This window comes from Pezoporus occidentalis, unplaced genomic scaffold (assembly GCF_034315485.1).
Source record: "Pezoporus occidentalis ecotype Australia unplaced genomic scaffold, CSIRO_AGI_Poc_V1 ctg26, whole genome shotgun sequence".
NCBI classification, from domain to species: domain Eukaryota; kingdom Metazoa; phylum Chordata; class Aves; order Psittaciformes; family Psittacidae; genus Pezoporus; species Pezoporus occidentalis.
The window spans coordinates 2,793,391-2,815,900 of record NW_026914502.1 but is presented as its reverse complement, the minus strand read 5'-3'; the positions used below and the strand labels follow the sequence as shown (position 1 = coordinate 2,815,900).

Here is a 22,510-nt window from a genome sequence, read left to right as displayed (position 1 = left end):
GTTGCATTTAGGAGGATATTCTCTAACAGGCCCACTCTTGGTTTTACTCACAAATTATGCTTACCCTGCTCTCAAGCAGCCTAGTCTTCTCAGCGTGCGCTTGTTTCAGAAGTCGCTCCATCTCTTCTATTCTCGCAACATTTGAAGTGCTGGCACTGCATAAAACCCCCAAAAAGCTGAGTTATTTAAAAGAATACTTGGTATTTAAAGACATATGATCCAACACAAGACAGTTTAAGAATGGAGTTGATCCTGTTTTCATTCAGTTCAGTGCAGTAGGCACTGTAAAGTCTGATATGGCTAGAAAAGGTTCTTGAACACCATCGAGACTAATCAGAATTAATGTTGCTTAAGGGAATTTTTGTCAAGGAAAACTAACTGCTTATCTTCTATGTTTTATCAACAAAATCATCACAGACTCTTTTCTTCTCTCACCAAAGTTTGAATCGTAAGAAACTGAACTGTTGTAATGGGTCCTTTTCTGGGTATTTTTGATTGCTTTAGGGTTTATTTTTCTTTCCAGCCATCACTGGCTGGAAGCTGTAGAAGAGCAGAGGCAGACAGAAGAGCAAACGACACCACTGAAATTCATCATCTGTCAGGGCTCCCCTGTCCTGGGCTGGAGATCCCACTTACAGGATGGCCCCGAGGTGGCTCAGACACATGCTATATTCCTCCAGAATGGTCAGAGAGGCAAGTCAAAGAGAGACAGATTTCAACCACTGCCATGTCAAATCACTGCCCAGAGTTAATTCCCAGACTGTCTCCAGCTATCAGAAGCTTGCCCACTGTGTATCTAAAGCAAAAATCCTCCAACCCTGAGTCCTAATGCAGTCCACATTGCAGTGACAAAGACTACAAGAGGAAATCAGTGGGCTGATACCCTGTTACAGGAAACAGATGCTGAATGAAACACAACATGCTAGCCAGAAAAGCCATCCTTGTGTTTCACAGGGGTTCTTAATGCCGTGACAATGTTGTACTTGATTATCAGCCTCCACTTATGCTTCTGAAATGGCTGGGGGAGGACTGTGAGCAGAAATGAAAGTACTAGCATTAAAACCAGGCTGTCAGAAGAAAACTGTTTGCAAACAATACTGAGACTCAACTGGACTTCTTTTTTAACACAGATCATTGATGCTTCTCCTATCTGAGGCACAGTGTTGGAGCCGTCAGCCTCTGAGGATGAGAAAAGCAGCTGAGGGCCATAAGCCTTTCATTGTCATATCGTCATTATTAGTGATCCAGGAAAAAGAAAGGGCAAAAAAGACCATCGGAGGAGCCCTATGTGTTTCAGCATACGGCTCTAGTAGGTTAACATGCTGGACTTGCAGGACAAGTGCTCTTCATCACCGGCAGATGTCTTTGAGAAGTTGCCTATCACAGGGAATTCCTTTCCTTTAGTGACCAGGGAAGGAAGCTCAGGTATCACCCACTTGGGAAAGAGCATTGACAGCTTCATGATTTCTGTTCAGGACTGACACTGATTTCTCTGTGGCCTTCAACATTATGTGGTATTTTCATTTTCCATCTTTAAATAACAACGTGAGAGGATAGTTAAACCTGATTATGAAGGGCTCTCCAACTACTAAACATGGTGCTTGTCTAATGATCGTATATTTTCTTAACCAGGCAGCAGCATTCACATTATCATAGCATCAACTTGTATATACTCTCTTTTTTCCATTGTAACCCTATGGCCATTGGATCAGAAAGAAAGATGATTTACCTGGAAATGTTATCTGGTGAGCACGCCGATATGCTTGTCTCCATGCTGTCAGAACTGTCTAAGCTTAATGTATCAAAGGTGTGGTCCTTGTAACTGCGGTCTGGGTAATGGAAACTGTTCAAGTACACGTTTGATTCGGATGCTGTCCTGCTGTAGAATTCGGGAGACTTCTGCCTTTGGTTTTCACAGACGCGATGATGATTGTACCCTGCACAATGCACAGGAAGCACTTTGTGTGAACGTTTTACCCAGAAATGTTGTGACACAAACGTAACACGTTAGCAGCACAAGCATCCTGAGCATCGCCTCGGTCTTATCAGCACTGTGACCAAGGGACTACAATATTACTGTTAATCATAACCAAAATCAAACCTTTAAATAACTGTTTTATCTATGACGGGCACAGATACAGGCAGATTAGTACGGATGACTTTTCAATGTATATACGTTCCTACGTACAGTATGGAAATCTAATTTGCATGAATATAATTGTAATTTGAAATAGAAAATTAGCCCTAATCTGGAAAGCAATGCAGCTTAATTCAGGGGTCTAGAAGAACGGACACTGATTAAAGAGAGAAAAAGTCCTGATATTCAATGTCCTTGAGCACTTGTTTGGTTGATTTTACTGAATGTGGATTATTTTTTGTCTCTTTGGGGAACTTTGCCTTCTGGTAGCTGCAAATTGGGCTTTTAGTTTCAGCTGAAATAATACAGGCTGTCACATCATCATAGTGACGTGACTATTATATGTGACATAGTGATGTTACTAGTGTAGAGGTACTTCACTGGAGCTTCACAACTGCAATTCACCGCACGTGATTGAAGCAGATCCCTATAGCTCAACGTGTGTAAAGAAAAAGCAGCTTTATGCAGCATTTAAGCTCTTTGTGCTGTTATTTGCCCACAAAGTCACCCCTTCTGAAAAGCCATCCTCCTTGAACACAGGGAGCTTTGGCTATGTCTCCCTTCAAAAACTGTTCAGATTTATTTCTATCTCATGTCCCCATTGCTCTTCCTAAATAATGCAGCAGTATTTATATTGACTTGCAGAGAAGTTGTTGAGCTTGCCAGATGCAGAGGAAAGTATAATGAACAGCTGAAGTCAGTTTACAGTGCCCTTTTGAGGCCTGTTCGATCTGATTACAGATGCGACTGCGCTGCTCACCTTTTCCTTCAGTGGATGCAAGCAGTGAGACTTTCTCACAGTTCTGATACTCAGTCAGGGTTAAAATACTCTGCATATTCCTGAAGCAGAATCTGAGCTGGTGGCACAATTGGAGATTAGGAAGGACTGTTAAGAGAGCGTGAAAACCTCCCATTCATACAGGAGGACAGCCAGTGACATTTCCCATATTTAAGATACAGAAAAAAATGCAGACAAACGGACAAATGCAGCAGAAACCAGATAAAAACTTTTACTAGGCACCGTTAAGACACCAACGTTAAGAAAACATGCTTAAAGCAGGAATGTTTTCCTGCCTTATTCCCACTCTCTGTCTGCACATACAAGGTTACTGTTCAGTATATTTTGCCATGCTGGAGTGGGGAGTATCCCAGTTCAGGGAGCTGACAATTGCAGTTATACCTTGGAAAGGCTATAATATTCTCCAAAAGGTACCTGAAAAGCATGACTGAAGCTGAATAATTAAGGCATATTCTGATGGAAATCAGGCCCTGCAAGCTTTTCCAAGGCAGATAGTTTCCTCTTTGCTCCTCGCTTTCCTCCCTACCATACAAAGATTTCTCACACACCTTAAAGCTGGTTTCTAAGGAACTAATAGGACTTTACTTGCCATTTGGAAGAACATTAAATTTCAGTCAAAGTTCAATTGCACCAATTAGTCAAAGAGACAAAAGGGACACAAATACAGCTCAGCAGTTGCAGATAATAGCCTCACACAACACAGGTGTTACTGATTCACATGTGCAGTTTGGGTTTTGCCCCCCATTATTATGGCAAATGCTGCTGTTATTGCAGAAAAGCAATTACCTTTCATACTGGAACCTTTGGAATGACTAATTGCTCCTGTGAAATGGTTATCAATTATTCATTATGGAAAGAGAAAGGGAAAACAATAAATGACTGAAAGAACTTCATTCAAATTCATGTTTTGCTGTTGAGCCCTTTGCAAAACCTTTCCTATTCGAATCTGAATCGCATACCTTATATTTCACTGAAAAATAAACCCATCTAAAAGGCACAGAGAAACATAAGAGTTTTACAAACACTCTCCTAAAGGAAAGTCAACCTTACATAAAGGACCCATTTTTAAGTAAAACATCAGTTAAATTGATGTAATCACGCAAGCATAACTAACCACTGCCAGAAAAATACAGTCGTCAGGCTGCAAAACAAGATGCATTCACAAAACCAAAGCATAATTTGATGTTCTCATCTTCCCATCATGTTGTAAGCAACAAGCAGGTTAAAGCTCAGGATCAGCTACGTACTGGCACCGACAAGCCTTGCAACTGACCTGCTTCTCTTACAATCCCACCTACACATTGCACAGGCACAATCTGTTGCATAGGGAGTTTTTAACTGCTCAGGTGCCCGTTCACAGAACACACACCTAACAATATTAGGCTTCTCATCCATCACTTCACTAAAAGCATCCCACAAGCCAAGACTTGTATCAGCCGAGTCTAAGCTGATACAAGAGCTAAAACGTTTCTTGCATTCTCTGTAGTAAAGCAGTAAATGTAACACTGCAAACAGCCATACTGTTGAGCAAAATATTGAAAATATCCATAAAGCCATATCATGAATATATATGTATATATATTCCAAGAGAGTTATTGCAAAATCATAGAAAACAGATACACTACCACAAAAGTATGGTGGGCTCAGACCTATATAGTTGACCTATATAGGTCTATAGAAACCTATAGCTGAATGCTGCTATTGGAAGTGGCACTGTCAAGTATGTTATAAAAACCCCCAAATCAGTATTTCATTAAAAAAATCACAGTACATTTTCTTTTATTTCCATTTTTTCTCAAGAGATTGACATTAATATGTCAAGATACATCCTTTGTATGGAAACATGTCCAAGTAGGAAGCCCATGTCTGTCTACCCTGTCATCGTCACCCACAGATCTGCAAAGACTTCTACGTTTTCTGCTCTACTTGGATGGCTATGAGCAAAGAAGCGAAAAATTAGGCCTGCACAAAGCTGTAGCTCTGCAGATATTAGCATTAATCACAAGTGGTGTTGTGACAGGTTATTTGACAGCAGGAAAAAAAAGGCTTTTTGACACATTATCGTTATTTAAGTTATTAAAGTTTTCCTTGATTTTGGGAACTACTTGACAGTGCTGATGCAATCATGGCAGCGACAGATACAGCCAGATGAAGGGATGTTCTCATACCTTTTCTGGCTTTTCCTGAGTTCGAGAAGAGAAAGAGGGGAAAAAAAGGGGGAAAAAATAAACAAAAAAGCAAACTGCTTCAAAAATCCCTTATAATTTGTTTGTATGTATGTACCTTGCCCTCAGTATACTGTTTTTCTATAGAACTTAGAGAGAATACAAATAACCATCATGCTGGTACCTGACTTCTCTGTCCCAGCAGTTGTGTTCCCAATGTTGTGTCTGGCCTTATTATCTTAACTCCCAGCTAACCATTCCCGCTTCCCTTCTGGATTCCATCCTCAATCAATGGGACTGAACTGGATAGCACTCCCTCCTTGCTCCCGCCTGTCGCTGCACAAGCTTCTGGCACCCAGCACCTGTATGATCTTCCTAGGGCCAAGTTTAAATCTGTGCAGAGGTGCCTAGATTGTACCAAACAGCCCATGGTTTGCTTACAAAGGCATGTACACAGAAGGTGACTTGATAAACACAGTCCTTCAGAAATACCTCAGGAATGACTGCTAAGACATAGCTTTTCCCACTAATGATTTATATCAAGGATGTGCCCTCTTCAACATGCCCTAAGTTGCTCTTAACTCAGGCTATGATTACTGACAGTGACTGTTTCTTTCAAGGGCAAGTCTTGAACTCACATGACTGACTACACACAGTTTTGGTAATCCTGGAATAAAGACCATTTAGTACTTACACACCTATGAAAGACTTCCTACTGAAACCAGCCTAAGGTTTATTCCCAGACACTGCTTACTCCTGCACAAAGGAAATGAGGTCGAAATCCATGTTCAGATTCAAGTGGCTGTTACTAAATCCCTGACTTTAACTTGGAATTTTTCAGCCCAGACTTTTATGTTTACCTTCTCGGACTGAAAGAGTTAAAACTGTAGAGAGCATCTTAGAGAAATCTCCTTTTAGACCATTACTAGTCAGTGATAATCCTCAGGCAGCATCTTTAAACTGGCTGAGCTGCCACTTCCTCCAGGCACCACTGAATATACTTGTTTTCACATCTATACGCACACACCTGAACATCTGGCCTAAAAGCTTGCTCAATGCTTTTAAACCCTGTAGGAACACAGTAAGCTACTAATACTGCTTCAGGAGCACATCATCCTCTTTGCACAGCGGTCTGTGGGATGCCGTGCAGTAGCCAGTGCTCCAGACTGGGTTGATGAAATGGCATTTATCTCATGATACCTTGGCTCTCCTCTGTGCCTGAGTACACCCAGCTCCAGTGCACCTACTGCAGCTGTATGCTCAAGGTGTCAGTAACCCAAAACCCCCCCGTCATCAGAGGGGTCAAATACATCACGATGTATTTGCAATCATCATGTATTTGCAATACAATCATCATCCGGTATCTGAAGGGGGGCTATAGGGATGCTGGGGATGGACTATTTATTAGAGACCGTAGTGACAGGACAAGGGGTAAGGGGTTCAAACTTAAACAGGGGAAGTTTAGATTGGATATAAGGAAGAAGTTCTTTACTGTTAGGGTGGTGAGGCACTGGAAGGGGTTGCCCAGGGAGGTTGTGAATGCTCCATCCCTGGCGGTGTTCAAGGCCAGGTTGGACAAAGCCTTGTGTGCCATGGTTTAGTGTGAGGTATCCCTGCCCATGGCAGGGGGCTGGAACTGGATGATCCTAAGGTCCTTTCCAACCCTATGATTCTATGTATTTGCAATACATCACCTTGAACACAGAAAACTGAGGGAGTGAAAGACCTGTCAAATGGGAAAAGAAACACAAGGAGAGCAAGCAGTGTCTTAGTACACATGACAAGTTGAGAACACTTTTTCTCTCTTCATCACCCTTTTTAGGTGAATAACTAATTTTTGGAGAATAAAGAGAAATAAGCATTATTTATCAGCATAAGCAGTATCCATACATTTGCAGAATTCCACTGATCTGGTAGAAAATCTTACTCCTCGAAATACTTAGCCCAAAAAGGCAAACCTGATGTACCCCAAAGATGCTCTTGTAAGAATTACAGTGTATTTATTATATCATAACCATTTATCACAGAGTGATAGAATAAAGGAGCATCACCAAGAATGTCCACTGACTGATGTTTGGCTTTGTTTTCAATGATATATTTAAGGGTGCCTGCTGAAATCAATCTTAGTTACACAGACTCAAGTTGAGCTGAGTTTAGTGGAAGCCACATAAAATTCCAGACAGTCAATTCAATGTGTAGTATGATTAAATACACCAGGTTCAAAATATTTCCCAAATCTCACTGTCCCACAGAAATGCACTTTCTTTGCTCATGACTTTGAAGCTTGTTTTTCCTCCATGTAATAGGCATAGGTATGAGGTGCCAGGAGAAACCAGAAATCACACCTAGTTGAACTCGGTCCCTTCTGTCCTTGTATCACAACATTCATTAAGGCTGTGCCTATAAGAATGAAAGGTGCCTGAAGCAGTTTCTCTATCCCTTCTGTATAGCTGGACTGTATAACCATCCAACTTGGACACTTCTGTCCTTGCCAAGTTCTGCTCTGCACTGCAGATACAGCTCTGTAAAAACTTCTGTGGTGTGTTACCAACACCGAGGAGCTTTCCCCAGCGTAGAAACATGGTACTTCAGAGCAAGAGAAAGCAGTTACACTCTTCTAGCTCTTCCAACTGCAATACATTCAGAGAGGTCCATATTGAACACAAAGGGAGTAAATCCTTCGCTAACTACTAGGAGAGGTAGTCAAGACACAAACAATCCTTGCATTCCTGTATCCTTTGTATTTTGACTCTGTCTCTTACTTTGCAAGTCCTGTGACAGTTCAAGTAAAGCCAGCAGCATTATTTCCCTTTGGCAAAGCTGATGAAGGGCATCTAGAACTGTCCTCTCACAGTACAAATCAGTCCCTTAAGGCTCTCTTCTTAATTCAGTATTTCCATTTAAACTATTGAATCTCTCAAAAAATAATGGTCACCGGTATGGCAGGCAGTGTAGCAGACGTGGTTCCTCACAGCGTATGAGTAGTACCATGCCAAGTGCCTTAATGAATAAATCTCTTTCATTCTCCCCTGCTGCTCTTCTTTGTCAGACCATTACTTGGTTTTGGTTTGTGATACTGCACTTCTTTCTTTCTCACTCTCGGGACAAAAAAATCTGACTCTACTCTGCCAATTGACTTAACTGCATGGTGGTAAAAGATTAAGCATTAAAACGGGTTGATTTATGCTGAAAACTCTTGCCTTTGCGCTAGGTTTGGTAACACTTTATAATTAGAAGTCACACACTAACACTCTCCTGCAACCCCTTTACAAGAGTATTTCCAATTTTAAGCACTTGATCTCTTGCCATCAAAGTTTAGCCAAAACATCCTCACTGATTTTCAAACTGAAACAAAGTGCTTTCTACACAACAGCATAACGATTAGTCTGAACGAAGCTATTCCACCCTTGCGCACACAAAACATCAAAGCAGCTTTTCAAGCTGACTATGAAGCTCCTTTTGTATCACATCTGAAATACTTCAAGATAAGTGAGCCACGACATGGTAGGCTCGTGGAAGGCCTGCTGCGTAACTAAAGCTAAAACCAACAATCACAACTGGAACAGCTCTATAAAGTGAATGCAGTAAGTCATGATCCGTTCTCAACAAGCTTGTTCTATCCTTGCATTGAGTCATCTTGTTGCATAAGGCTGACCTCAGCCCTTCTCTTTGACCTTTAACAGCTGCTAGCTCTGGCAAGTCCCGTAACAACAGGACGGATGCTATCTCAGCTCAGGCTTAGTCAGTGCAATTCTACACAAGGACCTCTTGGTCTTGCACTTACATTGGTAACAATGACACAGATGCCAGAAACAAAACAAACTGACAGATGGCACTGAGGAGCAACTCCATTTGAAGATGGGACACTTATGACTAATACATCTCATTAAAGCAGTAATTAGACGGATCGACTCAAGTTGACAAATGAACAGACACAGAATCCCCTAGCCTCCAAGATCATGTTTCAAAGATGCAACTTTCTTTTGGATTCATCATCGCTATGTCCCTCTGACAAAAGTAAAGCCATTTAGCCATGACAGAACACCTCTCTCCTTTCCTATTTTGTAGCCCAGATATTCAAGATCACTTATAACACTGCAGTTAAGAGATTCTCAGAGGTATTTCTGGGGAATTTGTCCTGGCAAAAACACATACCTATGAAAAACAATTTGTATGATCACAACATGAAAAGGATAAAAAAACCAAACCAAACCACCCAAAAGCCAAAACCAACCCCACAAGAAAGCCACATGTAATATATTGCCTCAAAAATCACTCACAGGAATTACCTACTTAACCAATGTGTGGTTTTTTTAATATACTCTTCTTGCTTACTAGATATTTGGTGACCATAGGCTTCAAAACCAGATGTGCATCTACCTCGTAATCTTAACATCTTATTTTGGCAATATCTGAAAATCATATTTAGAACTTGCTTTTTTCCAGTAAGAAGTAAACTTCTAATTTACAGCCCTGTCGCTTATAGCAACACCAGTTTCAGGCTTATCTCATGAAGAACTGAACACTGGCTTTAAACAGAATGAATCAAATGCAAAGGTCTTACCTTTGTGCATCCGTCTCGACTCTGACTCTTTGGTCATGGTTGCCAGGCAGTGAGGGAGGACACTCCCACAGCTGTTGCTCTGTCCTAATGGTAAATGGCCCTGCAGGAAATTGTGCAAATGCGTGCTTAAAACTACATCTCAAGATCTTTTTTTTATTCCTTTAAACTTGCTTTGTCACGGGTATCAACGCTGTGCCACATTCATCAGCCATGGGTATTTTAGTTGCGTGCAGTCTCTGTTAGGCAAAGTATCTTCACCTTCCTGCTGCTTGTTGATTTAGCATGCCACAAATAAAGAGTGTTTTCACTTTATACATAACCTTATCTTTACTATTTCAAGGCTTTCGGTAAGAAGGACTACAACCTGTTGTGTCTCTAGAATCAACTGAAACTAGCCTGAAAATACAATCTTTGGGACAATGACCATGCATTTATGATGACTGTACTACAGCACTGCATTTCCAGAGGTCAGAATAAAGGCTGGACGTATGGAAGGCTTTATGTCTATTTCCATGCATTAATAAACCTGAAGTTCTTTCAAAGGCAATTTCAGATGTGAATCGGGTTGGGAACCGCTATAAGCATTACCTCTGACATAATAAAGGGATTTTTACATAGACACTGGAAGGCTATTAGTATTATGCAGCTACGTACTTTAGATGCAACGTTTCGTCCAAGCGTAGAGCTATTGAAGTGCGGTGATACGGTTGGGGTCGTTTTCTTGCGAGGTAAAGTATCACTCATGTACATGCCTTCCCTGTGCTGCTTCTTGCGCTCTTCCAGGTTTCTGAAATGCTTCAAATGTAATTTGTTACAGTTTTGACAATACGAACTGACCTACTTGCTCAGTGATGCACTATATAGAATATACTGTTTGGTGACAGGCTGGGAGCTTCACTGGAGAGAATAAACTCTAAAATACAGAGTACCTCCTGTTTCACGATGCTTTGCAAGATTTCTACTAATGTTGCATTAAAACCATGCTGATTAAGAAAATACATGAAATCCACGGGCATATTTTGTGAATTTTAACGTAAACTAAAAAAGAACCCCCCAAAACCCCTCAAGTCTAGTGTACAAGTGTTATCCAATTACAAAGAGAAACATTTATTCACCTCTAATAGTTTGGTGGCTTAAAAACAATATAGCTTTTGAGAGGCATTGTTCAAATGCCTAGGAAAACTTAATTTAGGCCTTTCAAACACAGTCACTTGTACTTTATTGCTGCAAGTCTTCTGACAGTTACAGTGGCTCCTAAAGATTAATATTTGCCTCTGGGTTGTTTAGATAAGGAGAAGCTTAGTTCAGTGAGATTCTATAATGCATTGTGTTGATTTTTAAGTGAGCAGTGCCTTTAAGTGCAACACTCTGCAAGCACTATCAACTTATAATCTATCATTACCACTAAAAACTTCCCATGTAAATAAACCTCACGGCCACCATAACAAACACACACAACAATCCCAAGTTATCAGCTTTGAATCTGTTACCTGTTGTTGCCTGCGGTGTTTCTTAGCTGGCAGAGGTGGAGGTGTGTCAGATAAAGGAATAGGATCTACATGAGTAGCCATGACCTCAGGCCAATGGACTGATGGAAGTTGAGCAATAGAGCGAGGAGAAAGAGAGTGAGGAAACACAAATCCAGAACAGAGAGGTGATCTTAGCTTTATAGAAAAAAGAGAAATTACACACAGAGTTTTCTTTTTGGAATTGCTCAAAAGATACGGCACATACAAGCTGCAGTTTTAGCACTGTTGTTGGAGCGTTTAGCAGGGAAGGAGGTATTGTTGTATTGCAACTCTCAAGGCATATTGAGCTACCAGAAGCAGCGCAGAAATGCCAAATTCTAAACCAGTAGCTGCCTTATTGCAACACAAAGGTGGGTTTACATTCATAAGGTTATTCCACTCCTTTCAAAGGGGATTCATTTAAAGTTTGCTGTAGTCATTACATAGGCAAAAACATCACAAAGGATGGGGAAGAGAGAGAATAAGCTAGAAGACACAGACTGGACAGACTCCGTGGAATAGCTAAGTTGGAAGCTACCCATTTCCCACAGATATTCAAGATATACTTCTACCACCTCACAGGAAAAAAAGAAAAAGGAAAATAAAGCTACAGAACATATAAAATGAACACCCATGGACTCCAGAGAGCATTTACTACAGGTGCATTATATTATAGTGTTTGACAGGTAAAGATTGTCCCTTATTGCTGCTTGGGTCATAACCATTCAGGATTTCGGCCTTCAGAGTCCCGTCTACATCACCAAGGACACTTCCCAACTGGAGCAGCCCTTCACCTTTACTCTTATACTGTTATCTGACCTGGTAACTGGCAGGAGGCACTTTGCCTTAGGGTCAGTTTATTACATGTCAAATTACCAAAAAAAAAAGAATATAAAGAAAAGAAAAAGGCAGCCATGAAAGAACAATGCAAACAAAGGGAAATGTCTCTCAAACAAACCTCTTTATTTTGTGGCTGGCTCGTCAGCACAGCCGTGGAAGGCTCAGTGGCAACTGCGTCAGCATCTGTGGGGGGCTGAGTGGAAGGGGGTATACTCGTGGAATTGCCATACAGCTCACTAATTTCACTTACACTGATATAACCCTAAAAGGAGGAATTGAGAAGTTAAAAGGAGCAAAAGCCAAAAGACGTGCAAGAGTATTAATGTATCCAGTACGATGAAAGTTAGTTTAGAGTGATACAGCCAAAATATTTGTTAACATTGAAATACTTCATCATCATAAAATTATCATCAAGCTCTTCAAATGTTGAATACTTGGGTATGGAAAAGTGTTCTCCATTTAATTCCAAAAAACATGTGGAGTAAGTAACCAAAAAGCAAATGTACATGAAGTGACCAAAATGTAAATCCCTTTAGAAATGATGTATGCTGCTCTTTCTTGGGAAAGCAGACTGGGGGAAAAAGAACTAATTTCATTCACCTATCTTATTTCTTCACCTTTTTTTTGTCCATGTTTAAGTAAAATAACTTGTTTCTCACCTAGCTATTAAGCTAGTTTGAGTAAACCAAATAACTAACAGAACTGGGAAGAACTTGCCTAAGGACCAGCCGTTGCTATTCTATAAATTATACTGACACAGCACCTTCCATTTGTATTGTCTGGAAGTCACTTTGAACTTCTAGGTCTTACCAGGAGACAGGTAAGATGCTGTTAGAGTTAGCCCCACAGCCACTGCAAATGGACTGAGGAACAGCACGCACAGCAATCAGTGTGCTTCTGCCTGCAGAGAGTATTATGCATGCAGATTTGAGACATAATGACAGAGTACAATTATTGCATTGCTTTGATGTTAACTGAACAAATGTTATCTAAAAAATAAAACATGGATTCTAATCCGTGTGGTATAGGATGCCAGACTAAAATGCCAAGTATCCTAACTTTTTATCCATAGAAAACAAGGCTATGCAAAAGGAAGAATAAATCACTGTTGAAGCAATGTCATTAAAATTAGAGAGAAATAAGCTCATTTTTTAAATCAAGATGGTTAAGTTGCTTTTAAATTCAGAAGGTTTCAAAGGGGCTGTGTTTCTATTATTATACCACCACACTGACTTCCAGTAAGTATACTTCAGTAATTCAATAAGAGAAGCCACGGACTGCTATAGTATTGCTTCTTTTAAAAAATGGATAACTTAATAATGATCATAGAAGGAAAGGTGGGAAAAAGTACTAACCCTGCTATCTATTAGCACAATTTTCAGTGTACTTTATCAGTTATTTCAAGCTTTATCAGCCGTTTCAAGCAGATAACCAATTCTGGAAAATGAGGTATCAAACTGTGAGCACAGCACTCTAAAAATAGGAGACACATCTTAACTCTGATATTATTTGATGAACTATCAAATGAGAAGGGTAAGGACACTAAAGTTGACCTCTCAAAACATGTGGCCATATTATGGCAAAATGAAGTATAAAGCTTGCTTAAGCATCTGGTGTACGTATCAGTAACCAAAATTTAGCAAGTCTATGAATGCAATACTGTATTCATTTTTTACGGAGGATAAAAGCACTTGCACCATTTGATGAAAAACATTCAGTTCAGACTCACAGCCCCAGTGGGCATTCACCATGGAGTTAAAACGAAAAGGCAAACAATAAATGACAGTGTTGTGCATTATCACATGCCCCTGCCCCTGCTACATTAGATGAATAAACAGTTTCAAATCAGATTAGGCATCCAAGTAATTTTGTCAATGCTGAACTTCGAAACAGCACTGATTTTCCTCACTTTATGTAAGTACTGGGGTAACTATCCTGCCTAAAGAGGATAGTTACTCTCTATTAGAGAGTTACTCTGTTAGAGGCCGTTACTCTCTATTACTGCATATGCAGGCAGTAAGCTTCATGATGGGTGGAAGAGAGTTAGAAATGCGTGCTCTGGTGAAGAGGGGCCTGGGATGTGTGAGCAACCCCATGGTGAAATTAACTTCTGCGTGCAGGCAGTCTGTTTAAGCTGTGTACCGTTTGGTGCCTGACTTCTAAAGGTGCCAGAACAGTTGGATTAGAATTAAACTGGACTGAAACAAATATAACACCTGGCTATTCCTTCTCCTGTTTGCCTTGGACTAAGTCCTAACTGACCTCACTGCAGTGAACAGAATGACACCGCTGAATAATCCATTTCATTAAAAAGAGTGCCAGGCTTACTTAATGTAGGTGCATATTGAAATACCTGTGATTAAACAAACCATTACGTGGATACGAAGATAAAAATCAGAGATAGAACCCACTATCTAGTGAGAAAATAAACAGATCCATCTCAAAATGAGAAAAAAAACCACCAAAACCCAAACAAAACCACCCAAATGCTCAGACTTTCCAGATGCACTGGGCCAAGTTGAAACACAACCAAGGATACTGAAAGTCTAAGCATCTGCAATGCGGGTTGCAGTGAGGAAGGGTGCTCAGCCCCGCTGGCATGCGGAACTGCACACCAGGAACCTGGAGGCCAAACAAGCAAGATCACACTTTCCAGGTGCTGAAAGGACATGTGGTTGCTTTAGACTTCAAGAGCCTGACTTCCCACAGTGACACCTACATCATTACATGTGGCAGGGCTTTCCTACAAGCAGATCTGGCAAGTCCAGTCAAACCTCTTAAGCAGAAGTTAAAGTATCAGCCATAGAAACCTGTCAGTGTACTTTAAATGCTACATTTGCCACTATTCAACTATTCAAAACAGTTGAATAAATAGCTAAATAGGTATCTTATAACCACAATAGCTTGAAGTCTTTAATTCAATGCTTTTTATAAAGATCAAAACATACACTTGTCATGCTTTACTGCAGAGCCTTAGAATAAAGGGAAGGGAAGCAATGATAAAATCTACAGTGCAAAAATAAGACTGCACTGTATTCATATTTGAACAGAGTTATTTTTGGACCTCATTCTTCTTCACTCCAATGAGATTAAATTGTCTATTTTGAGAAAATTAGACACACATACAAAAGCGATCATTTTTCCAGAGCAAGAGATGAAGGCAATGCCAATCACATCTGGGAAAAGTTCAAGGGAAGCTATTTTTGCTCCTCCATGCATTTGGACTTCCATGAATAGCTTTACAAAGTAATTTCATCACATCTCAGAAAACTGTATTAATAGGACTCCACTAAGTACTCAAGTGCTTTCACATGAAACGCTGTTGAAAGTTAGTTATGGCAAAGTCAAAAGCAGTGAATCTCTTTACCTCTTTTAGACTATTGGGACTGACAGGAAATCCCTTTCCTCCGGAAAGTGTGGAATATTTCTTTTCCAGATTACAGAGATTCTCTTTTTCCTGTTAAGAAAAAGAGGCATTTCACGCTAAAACCAAACAGCCACGTACTGAAAATAAACATTAGCCACCTTTGTAACCATGTAAAGAAACACGCTGAAATAGAAGGGTAGAAACGGCACCACAGAGCTTCAACTTCCTCCATTTGCTGTGTAACTGAACAACAAAGTAGAGGTACAGAAGGTCTGTTTTCAAAAGCTAGTAAAGGAATTTATGTAATAACCACAGCCAAACCAAATAGGCTCATTGTGCTTAATGAACCAAACATGGTTTCCTCTTAGAATCATAGAATAGTTCGGGTTGGAAAGGACCTTAAGATCACCCAGTTCCAACCCCCCTGCCATGGGCAGGGACACCTCACACTAAACCATGGCACCCAAGGCTCTGTCCAACCTGGCCTTGAACACTGCCAGGGATGGAGCATTCACAGCCTCCCTGGGCAACCCATTCCAGTGCCTCATCACCCTCACAGGAAAGAATTTCCTCCTTATATCCAATCTAAACTTCCCCTGTTTAAGTTTTAACCTGTTACCCCTTGTCCTGTCACTACAATCTCTATCACTACAAATCTCTTCCGATTTAAAGCAAAATGTAAAATGGACACAAAAGGTTAGTGCCAGCTTCTTACTAACCAGCTGTTACAAGATGTTAAGTATCTCATCTTGTCCCCTGGGATGGACTATTACACGCCAAAACTCTGAACACACTGTGCATGCTTTGAGCAGCCATACCCGGAGCATAGGCTTCTAGCTTCGGCACCGGGGTGGGTGCCTCTGGGGGACTCCATTGGAAGGAGGGCACCTCTAAAACCCTCTTGATTATCAAATGCCACTAACTTTTATCACTGTAAATCTGCTGATAAATCACAAAAGATTTCTTTTTTTTTAAAGGTTAATGAATACAAACATCTATCACATTATTAGTTACTTGCTAGCTTCTGCATAAAGAAGGTTGGACAGAGCCTTGGGTGCCATGCTTTAGTGGGAGGTCTCCCTGCCCATGGCGGGGGGGGGTGGAACTAGATGATCTTAAGGTCCTTTCCAACCCTGACTATTCGATGATTCTATAACTGATGCTTTTATTGTGCTTCACATTCTTTTATTCCATTGAAAGCTCTTTTATTACACGCCAAAATATTTGACAGGCAACAAATACTTACTCTTTGCAGCATCATTATTAAGTTGTTTTTCTCTTTTACAAAATGATCTTGTTCTCTTTGTGCTTGTTGGACAATATGATTTGCTTGTTTCTTGAGAGCAGATATCTTTTCCTAATATAAAACGAAAACCAGCACAACTTAGGTTTCATTTTCAAAGCACAAGACAACCTGCAGCAAGGATTCTATTCATGAGTTCACTCATTCATATGAGTGAAGGAGTAGGAAAATAAGGTTTTACAAGGCAGCTCGCCGCTCCAAAGGAGATAATTAAATAAGATTTAGTAAAGAGACAATTTATTCAAGAGACAGAACAAAGGCACAGTTGCATGTATCTTTTGATAATATGGTAAATAGCATCCATATACTGAAGAGAACCGGTTTAAAAATGCAACTTCTGATCTCCGAAACACTGGTATTTAATTGGTTGAGATGGGACTGATGTTAAAAATCAAGGTGTCTTCTTAATTTGCTGCTCTATTGTTAACAAAATCATTTAACATCAACACCAGTCATGAGCATAAAATAACTGTGGTTTTGTCCAGACTGTACAGATCTCTTCTCATAAAGCAGAAAACCCAATGCTTTGGTACCTTCCGTAGCAAATAAAAGGGTTTAGTTTTTACATGCAAATATAAAAGCAGAGCATGGATTTCATTTACTTCCTTTCGGAGAAGTGCATGGTTTGGTCTATGTGGCATTACCAGTCCATCACCTTAGCTCTGCTTCGAAAGCTTTTCCAAAGAGGAAACTTTTGCATCATTTCTTACAGATGGGCAGGTTAAAGATCCACTCCATCTCCTTTATGCTACACAACAAACAACATATGAGCTGAGTGTCAGTGCTTTTACCTTTCTGCTGACAATGCTGCGCTGATACTCGGCCACTTCATGCAGGAGCTGTTGTGTCAGATTTTCTTTCTCTTCATCTAACCTGCTCTCATGTTCAAGCTGCTGAAATTCCAGATCTTCAAAGTGTTTGCTTTCTATGTCCAAAAGATCAGCATCCTGACACAAAAAGATAAAACAAAACCATGCTTTCACTGAAACCGGAGTAGAGATGCTTACAAACACAAAACCCCAGTCTGAAACGGTATTTACATACCTCAAGCAACATGTTCAAACAGGAACTGAATGCTTTTAATGATCTACTGTCACCATAAGAGAGCAAATAGGGCTAGTCGAGCTCACAAAGTGCTATATATTCTGCGTGAGATGTGCTAGGGAACAAGAATTGAGCTCCATTCTATACAGCTCTGTCCACCAGGGAAACAATAAATAAATTAAATCATAGAATCACAGAATGGTTTGGGTTGAAGGCACCTTAAAGCTCATCCAGTTCCAACCCCTCTGCCATGGGCAGGGACACCTTCCACCTTGCTGTAACCTTCACAAGTATCCTACTCAGCAGCATAAGATTTGTAGGAGAATTGTTCTTGCTGTAGGCAACGGCTTCCTGAACCAAGTAGCAAGTGTGCTGCCTCCCTTTTGCTAAAACAACTGACCTCAAAATATAGTAAGTAATAATCTATATACAAACAACAGACACAATGTTTCCATATGGTATTTCCAAACCATAAATTTCTCCTGCATCTCTCATACTTCAGTAAGGACACTGAAGAAAATTCAATGGGAGAGAACCTGGCCATTACTTCAAGATGTGGTGGTTGCCCCATGGGCCCACATTGCCTCTAAAAACCAGAACTTCTTCTGAAGTGCAAGATATTTCCTAGCAATGGACACTGTCTTTTCAGATCTCTGCAGGAATCCAGGCATCTATTCTCCTTCCCCATTTATATATATCCTTATAAACCTAGGTACACGGGAACAAACAAGCTTTGATGCCTTCATACTAAGAGTAAAGGATGAAGCATGCTAATAAGCCATCCCATTGCCTGCTGTGCACCGGCATCCCCAACCCAGACTTCAGACCCAGCACGCAGCCAATGCTACAGTGAAATTGGCTGCCTGCGACCCTGAGCACAAATGACAACGTTTCTGAGGTCCCAGAGATGAAGCAAGAAGGGGATTCATCACCTTCAGATCCTTCCATGTTGGCATTAAAGTAGAAGCCATAACCTGCGGCAGGGTCAAGTATTTAACCCTGTACCAGGCTTATTTGGGGGGATAAAAGTATTTTCTGTATTTTGGATATGATACTTATGGTAATTTCATAACAGCTCCCACAGTTGGTACCAATTAGAGAGTTACTGTGCACTAATTCAGTGATAACTTCTTTGATCACAGCCGCCACAGCTGATATTCACTACAGTTGGCCTGGAATAATATACAATAGGACTAACTGGAGCTGTAACTGCACCCCACATCTCAAGTTTTGTCTCACTTTCAAATCCCAAATAGTTATGAAGCCAATTTCAAGGCAACAAAATAATTAACAACATTTAATCAAACAGACTACTAGAAGCCCCTCTCATGTTCTGCCCATGAGGAGGGGCACAAGAAGCAGGGAGGCATGAAAACATGAGAGACTGAAAAGTCCTTGGTCAGGGTAGGTGCTACTTAGCAATGACTAAAACAATGCTGTGTTATCAGCATTGTTCTCAGACTAAAGCCAAAGCACTGCACCAGCTACTAGAAAGGAGAAAAATAACTGTTAGAGCTGAAATCAGGACAGCAGTCAATAGTGAAAAAGGATTTATTACCATCCCACAGTAACAGGACCACAACTTCTCATTCATCAATACCTTCAAGGATGTGACTACACAAGAAAGGCTTCATTTCCTTCTAATATGAATGAGATATTATAGAATACTGCCTTTTTTTCTGTAAAGGTAACTTACAGAAAAATCCCAAGTGTCTCAAACCCATCAAACTTCCCAAATACTGCAGAATTTAACACTGCTATTCCCCAAGATGGACTTTTGAAAGATCAAGTTTGTCTTTCAGATGGTACTGATGCTTGGAAAATTATTCCCTCTGCCCCCCAAAGGTAACTGTATGTGCTGTAGACCCCACTTAACCTTAATGAATACTACAATCTTTCTACAGATTATATTGTAGCTTTTCCAGTTATAGATAAGGTAAAAATCAAGTTGCATTTGTACTTCATGCAAATGTTCTTACACCAAGATGCAACTGTTGCAAACGTAGGAAGAAATAAACCTATTTTAGTAAGTGGTATCATCTTAAAAATGAGTTTCCCAAAGCGCAGGTGAGGCTAAGCTGTAAGTTATACACTGCTCAGGCTATAAGTTATATGCTGAGAAAGAGAAATTATCCACGGCTTCACCGAGACAGCCTTTTACAGCATTGCAAAGGAGAGGTACACAAGAAGATCAAACACAGAGCAGGAAAGCTTGCTAAAATGGCTGATCCCTCTCACACAAGTTCAATTCCCATCCCACAGGTAAAGAGGGATGCTCCAAACCATCTAAACATCACAACAGCTTTCACACCACCCACAAGGCCTAGGGTGCTAACTACAGGCAGTAGCCCAAAGCTTTGGAAGCATTCAACACAAAAGGATTCCTAACCCACCCATTTGCACTCTGCTCATTTGCCATTGTGCACACACCATCTATCACAAGCATCCCACAAGGAGTAACCCTCATGACTAGTAACAGGTATAAGATGCAGATACTTGAAACAGAACAAGTAACACTTTACTCTAAAAAAGAAAAAGAAAAGAAACCAACAAAAAGTGCAATCTTGAAACTTGCTACTGACCCTCTTCAGCTGCTGCTGTAATTGTTCCCTCATGGACTCAGGGCAATTATCAAGCTGCGTCTTCTGCTCGGAGTAAAGCTCCTGAAGCCTCTCTAGTTTTTCCCTCTCAGCATCAAGTTTTAATTTCTCCTGAAGCATGAACCAGAAAATAAAACACAATTACCTTCAAACCCAAGATGTTGTTAGGGATGACGACGGTGCGTGGCAAAACCTGAATGAACAGTTGGAAGCATGGAGGTCAAAGACAGAAACCTCTTGTTAGTTGAAATGCAACGGTGGGATGCAAAATGATCAAAACAAAACAGTAAGCAGTTTAGCGCGGTGCTTAATTCTCTCCCTCATCACTGTATGATGCTGTTAAAGCCCACTGCTCAAACGCTTGTCTCACCTAATATACACAAAACCAAACACAATGAAGGAAATGGTAGCCATGTTAGTGAGGTAATGATGAAGGAGAGAGGAAAGAGTAGATTTAGAAAGCAAAATGGTTGGGAAATGACCAGACTGGCAGTGAGGGGAAAATGGATCATCCTGGGAGAATGAATTACATGCCGATGCGCTTCTGTACAGATAAGTACATTTAGCAAGCAGTGAGAAAACACAATGAGACAGAATCTTCTAAAGCAATAAACCTGGGCCAGGAAATCCTGTTGCAGCAGAAACACCAAGTGATTTAACACGTTTGCTTCAGGGTACAGGAACGTGAACCTGTGCTAAAAGGGGACTGCACAACCTCCCTGCCCTCACTCATCTTTCCTCTCATTCTGACTAACAGTATTTGGCATATAACTTCTCATGTCCAAAAGCCCTAAACGTTTACATCTTTATTACAAAGTACTGCATGGTTTGCTGTGCAAAACTGCTCCAGAGACTGACTGCAGATCACTTAAAGCCACCTTGTACACTCTTCTTTATTTAGGGACCGAAGTGTGGGAACCGATAGAGCACAGAGAATGTTTTCAATGCCTTTTACTTGCACCTCCACTGGCCAACATAGCAGATGCATTTTCTTCAGCTGAGCAATTAAGAACTGGAAAAGCCAATATACTTGATATGCCAGGTATAAATAAACCAGCTCTGAAGCCCAGCTCTCTGCTACCTTCTAGAGTCACACTGGTGTAGCTCCCTTTTCTACTTCTTGTCCCGTAGTTATGTACCTCCTCTCGGGTAACATCTAACTCTCCTTAACACTCAAAAATTAACAGTGTCAGCCCCAAAACTCCAGCTTTTCCTTGTGGATGCTCCAAGATCAGCTGAATTCTGTCACAGCATCCAGTCCTTCGTCCTCTCTCCAGTCCCCATTATCATTTAATGTTAACATCAAATGTGTGGCTCAGCAGCTGCTATATGATCAGACACTCTGCAGCACCCCATGGCACGTGCCATAGAGAAGAAACTTCTTCTAGTATGCAGTACTTGCCATTTCAAACTGTAGAATGGTCTTTCCAAAAACCTTCTCTTTGTTGATCCTGACAAGGTTTTCAAACCCTCACGCACGGTGGAGGGACAGCATCAAACATGTATTAGCTGCCTGCTTTCTTTATGGCTTTATCTCTAAACCTGGGTGGAATCAGGATCTGGGGTTTAATTTTCCCAGTATTTAGAAACAACAACAGGAAGCATCCTCATTCAAGCCCGATGTCAATGGAATTCCCAGCTCTGTAACTTTCATTTACACCTGCAGCTTCTCAGCTCATACAATCAGATGAACCCAAATGGTTACTTGGGGGTTTCTTTAAGCTTGTAAAACTGAGCCAGCATATTCAATTACCTGGACTTCCTGTATTAGTTTCTGTCTTCCAACAGCAGCAGCAGGGCTCAGAAAAGCAGAGGATGTAGCACATGCAAGCTGCACAATGAAGGAGAAGCATGCAACTCTTGACAGGTCACCTCTAGACCTCTGTCCCCACAGAACCCCCATTTGCCGAATCATCCTTACTTCCAACACGGAAGGGCATCTATAAATAAACTGGTAGTTCCCCTCCTCACAAACCCTGATGTCCATTTAACATTCAATTGACGTCTGACGCGTTGTTTCCTGCTTTCCTTTCCTGCCCACATAACAATCTAAGGCAGCAAGGACTTCTCTGATGTTATTGTGCCTCTGACGCTATTGATAGCTCTCTAGGTATCTATGCACTGCAACCAGAATGCTCATTCATTAACCAGCAAGTCATATCTTGAGGGTGAGAAGACATCCC

The 22,510-nt window shown here is 40.8% G+C and overlaps 1 protein-coding gene across 7 annotated transcripts in view; it reads right to left on the bottom strand.

Moving 5' to 3' along the window:
- PHLDB2 (pleckstrin homology like domain family B member 2) overlaps positions 1-22,510 on the bottom strand; it is a 116,040-nt gene that overhangs the window by 7,691 nt on the left and 85,839 nt on the right. For 3 of the 7 annotated variants that reach the window (XM_062623952.1, XM_062623953.1, XM_062623954.1), the window contains exons 7-16: positions 20,310-20,438; positions 17,475-17,630; positions 16,627-16,737; positions 15,381-15,470; positions 12,132-12,275; positions 11,156-11,329; positions 10,320-10,460; positions 9,666-9,765; positions 1,730-1,937; positions 65-155 (exon numbers count right to left, since the gene is read on the bottom strand). In XM_062623952.1, coding sequence (XP_062479936.1) covers positions 65-155; positions 1,730-1,937; positions 9,666-9,765; positions 10,320-10,460; positions 11,156-11,329; positions 12,132-12,275; positions 15,381-15,470; positions 16,627-16,737; positions 17,475-17,630; positions 20,310-20,438 — 1,344 coding nt within the window. The remainder of the gene's footprint in view (positions 1-64; positions 156-1,729; positions 1,938-9,665; positions 9,766-10,319; positions 10,461-11,155; positions 11,330-12,131; positions 12,276-15,380; positions 15,471-16,626; positions 16,738-17,474; positions 17,631-20,309; positions 20,439-22,510) is intronic. The other 4 variants (XM_062623955.1, XM_062623956.1, XM_062623957.1 and 1 more) reach the window with 4 other exon arrangements.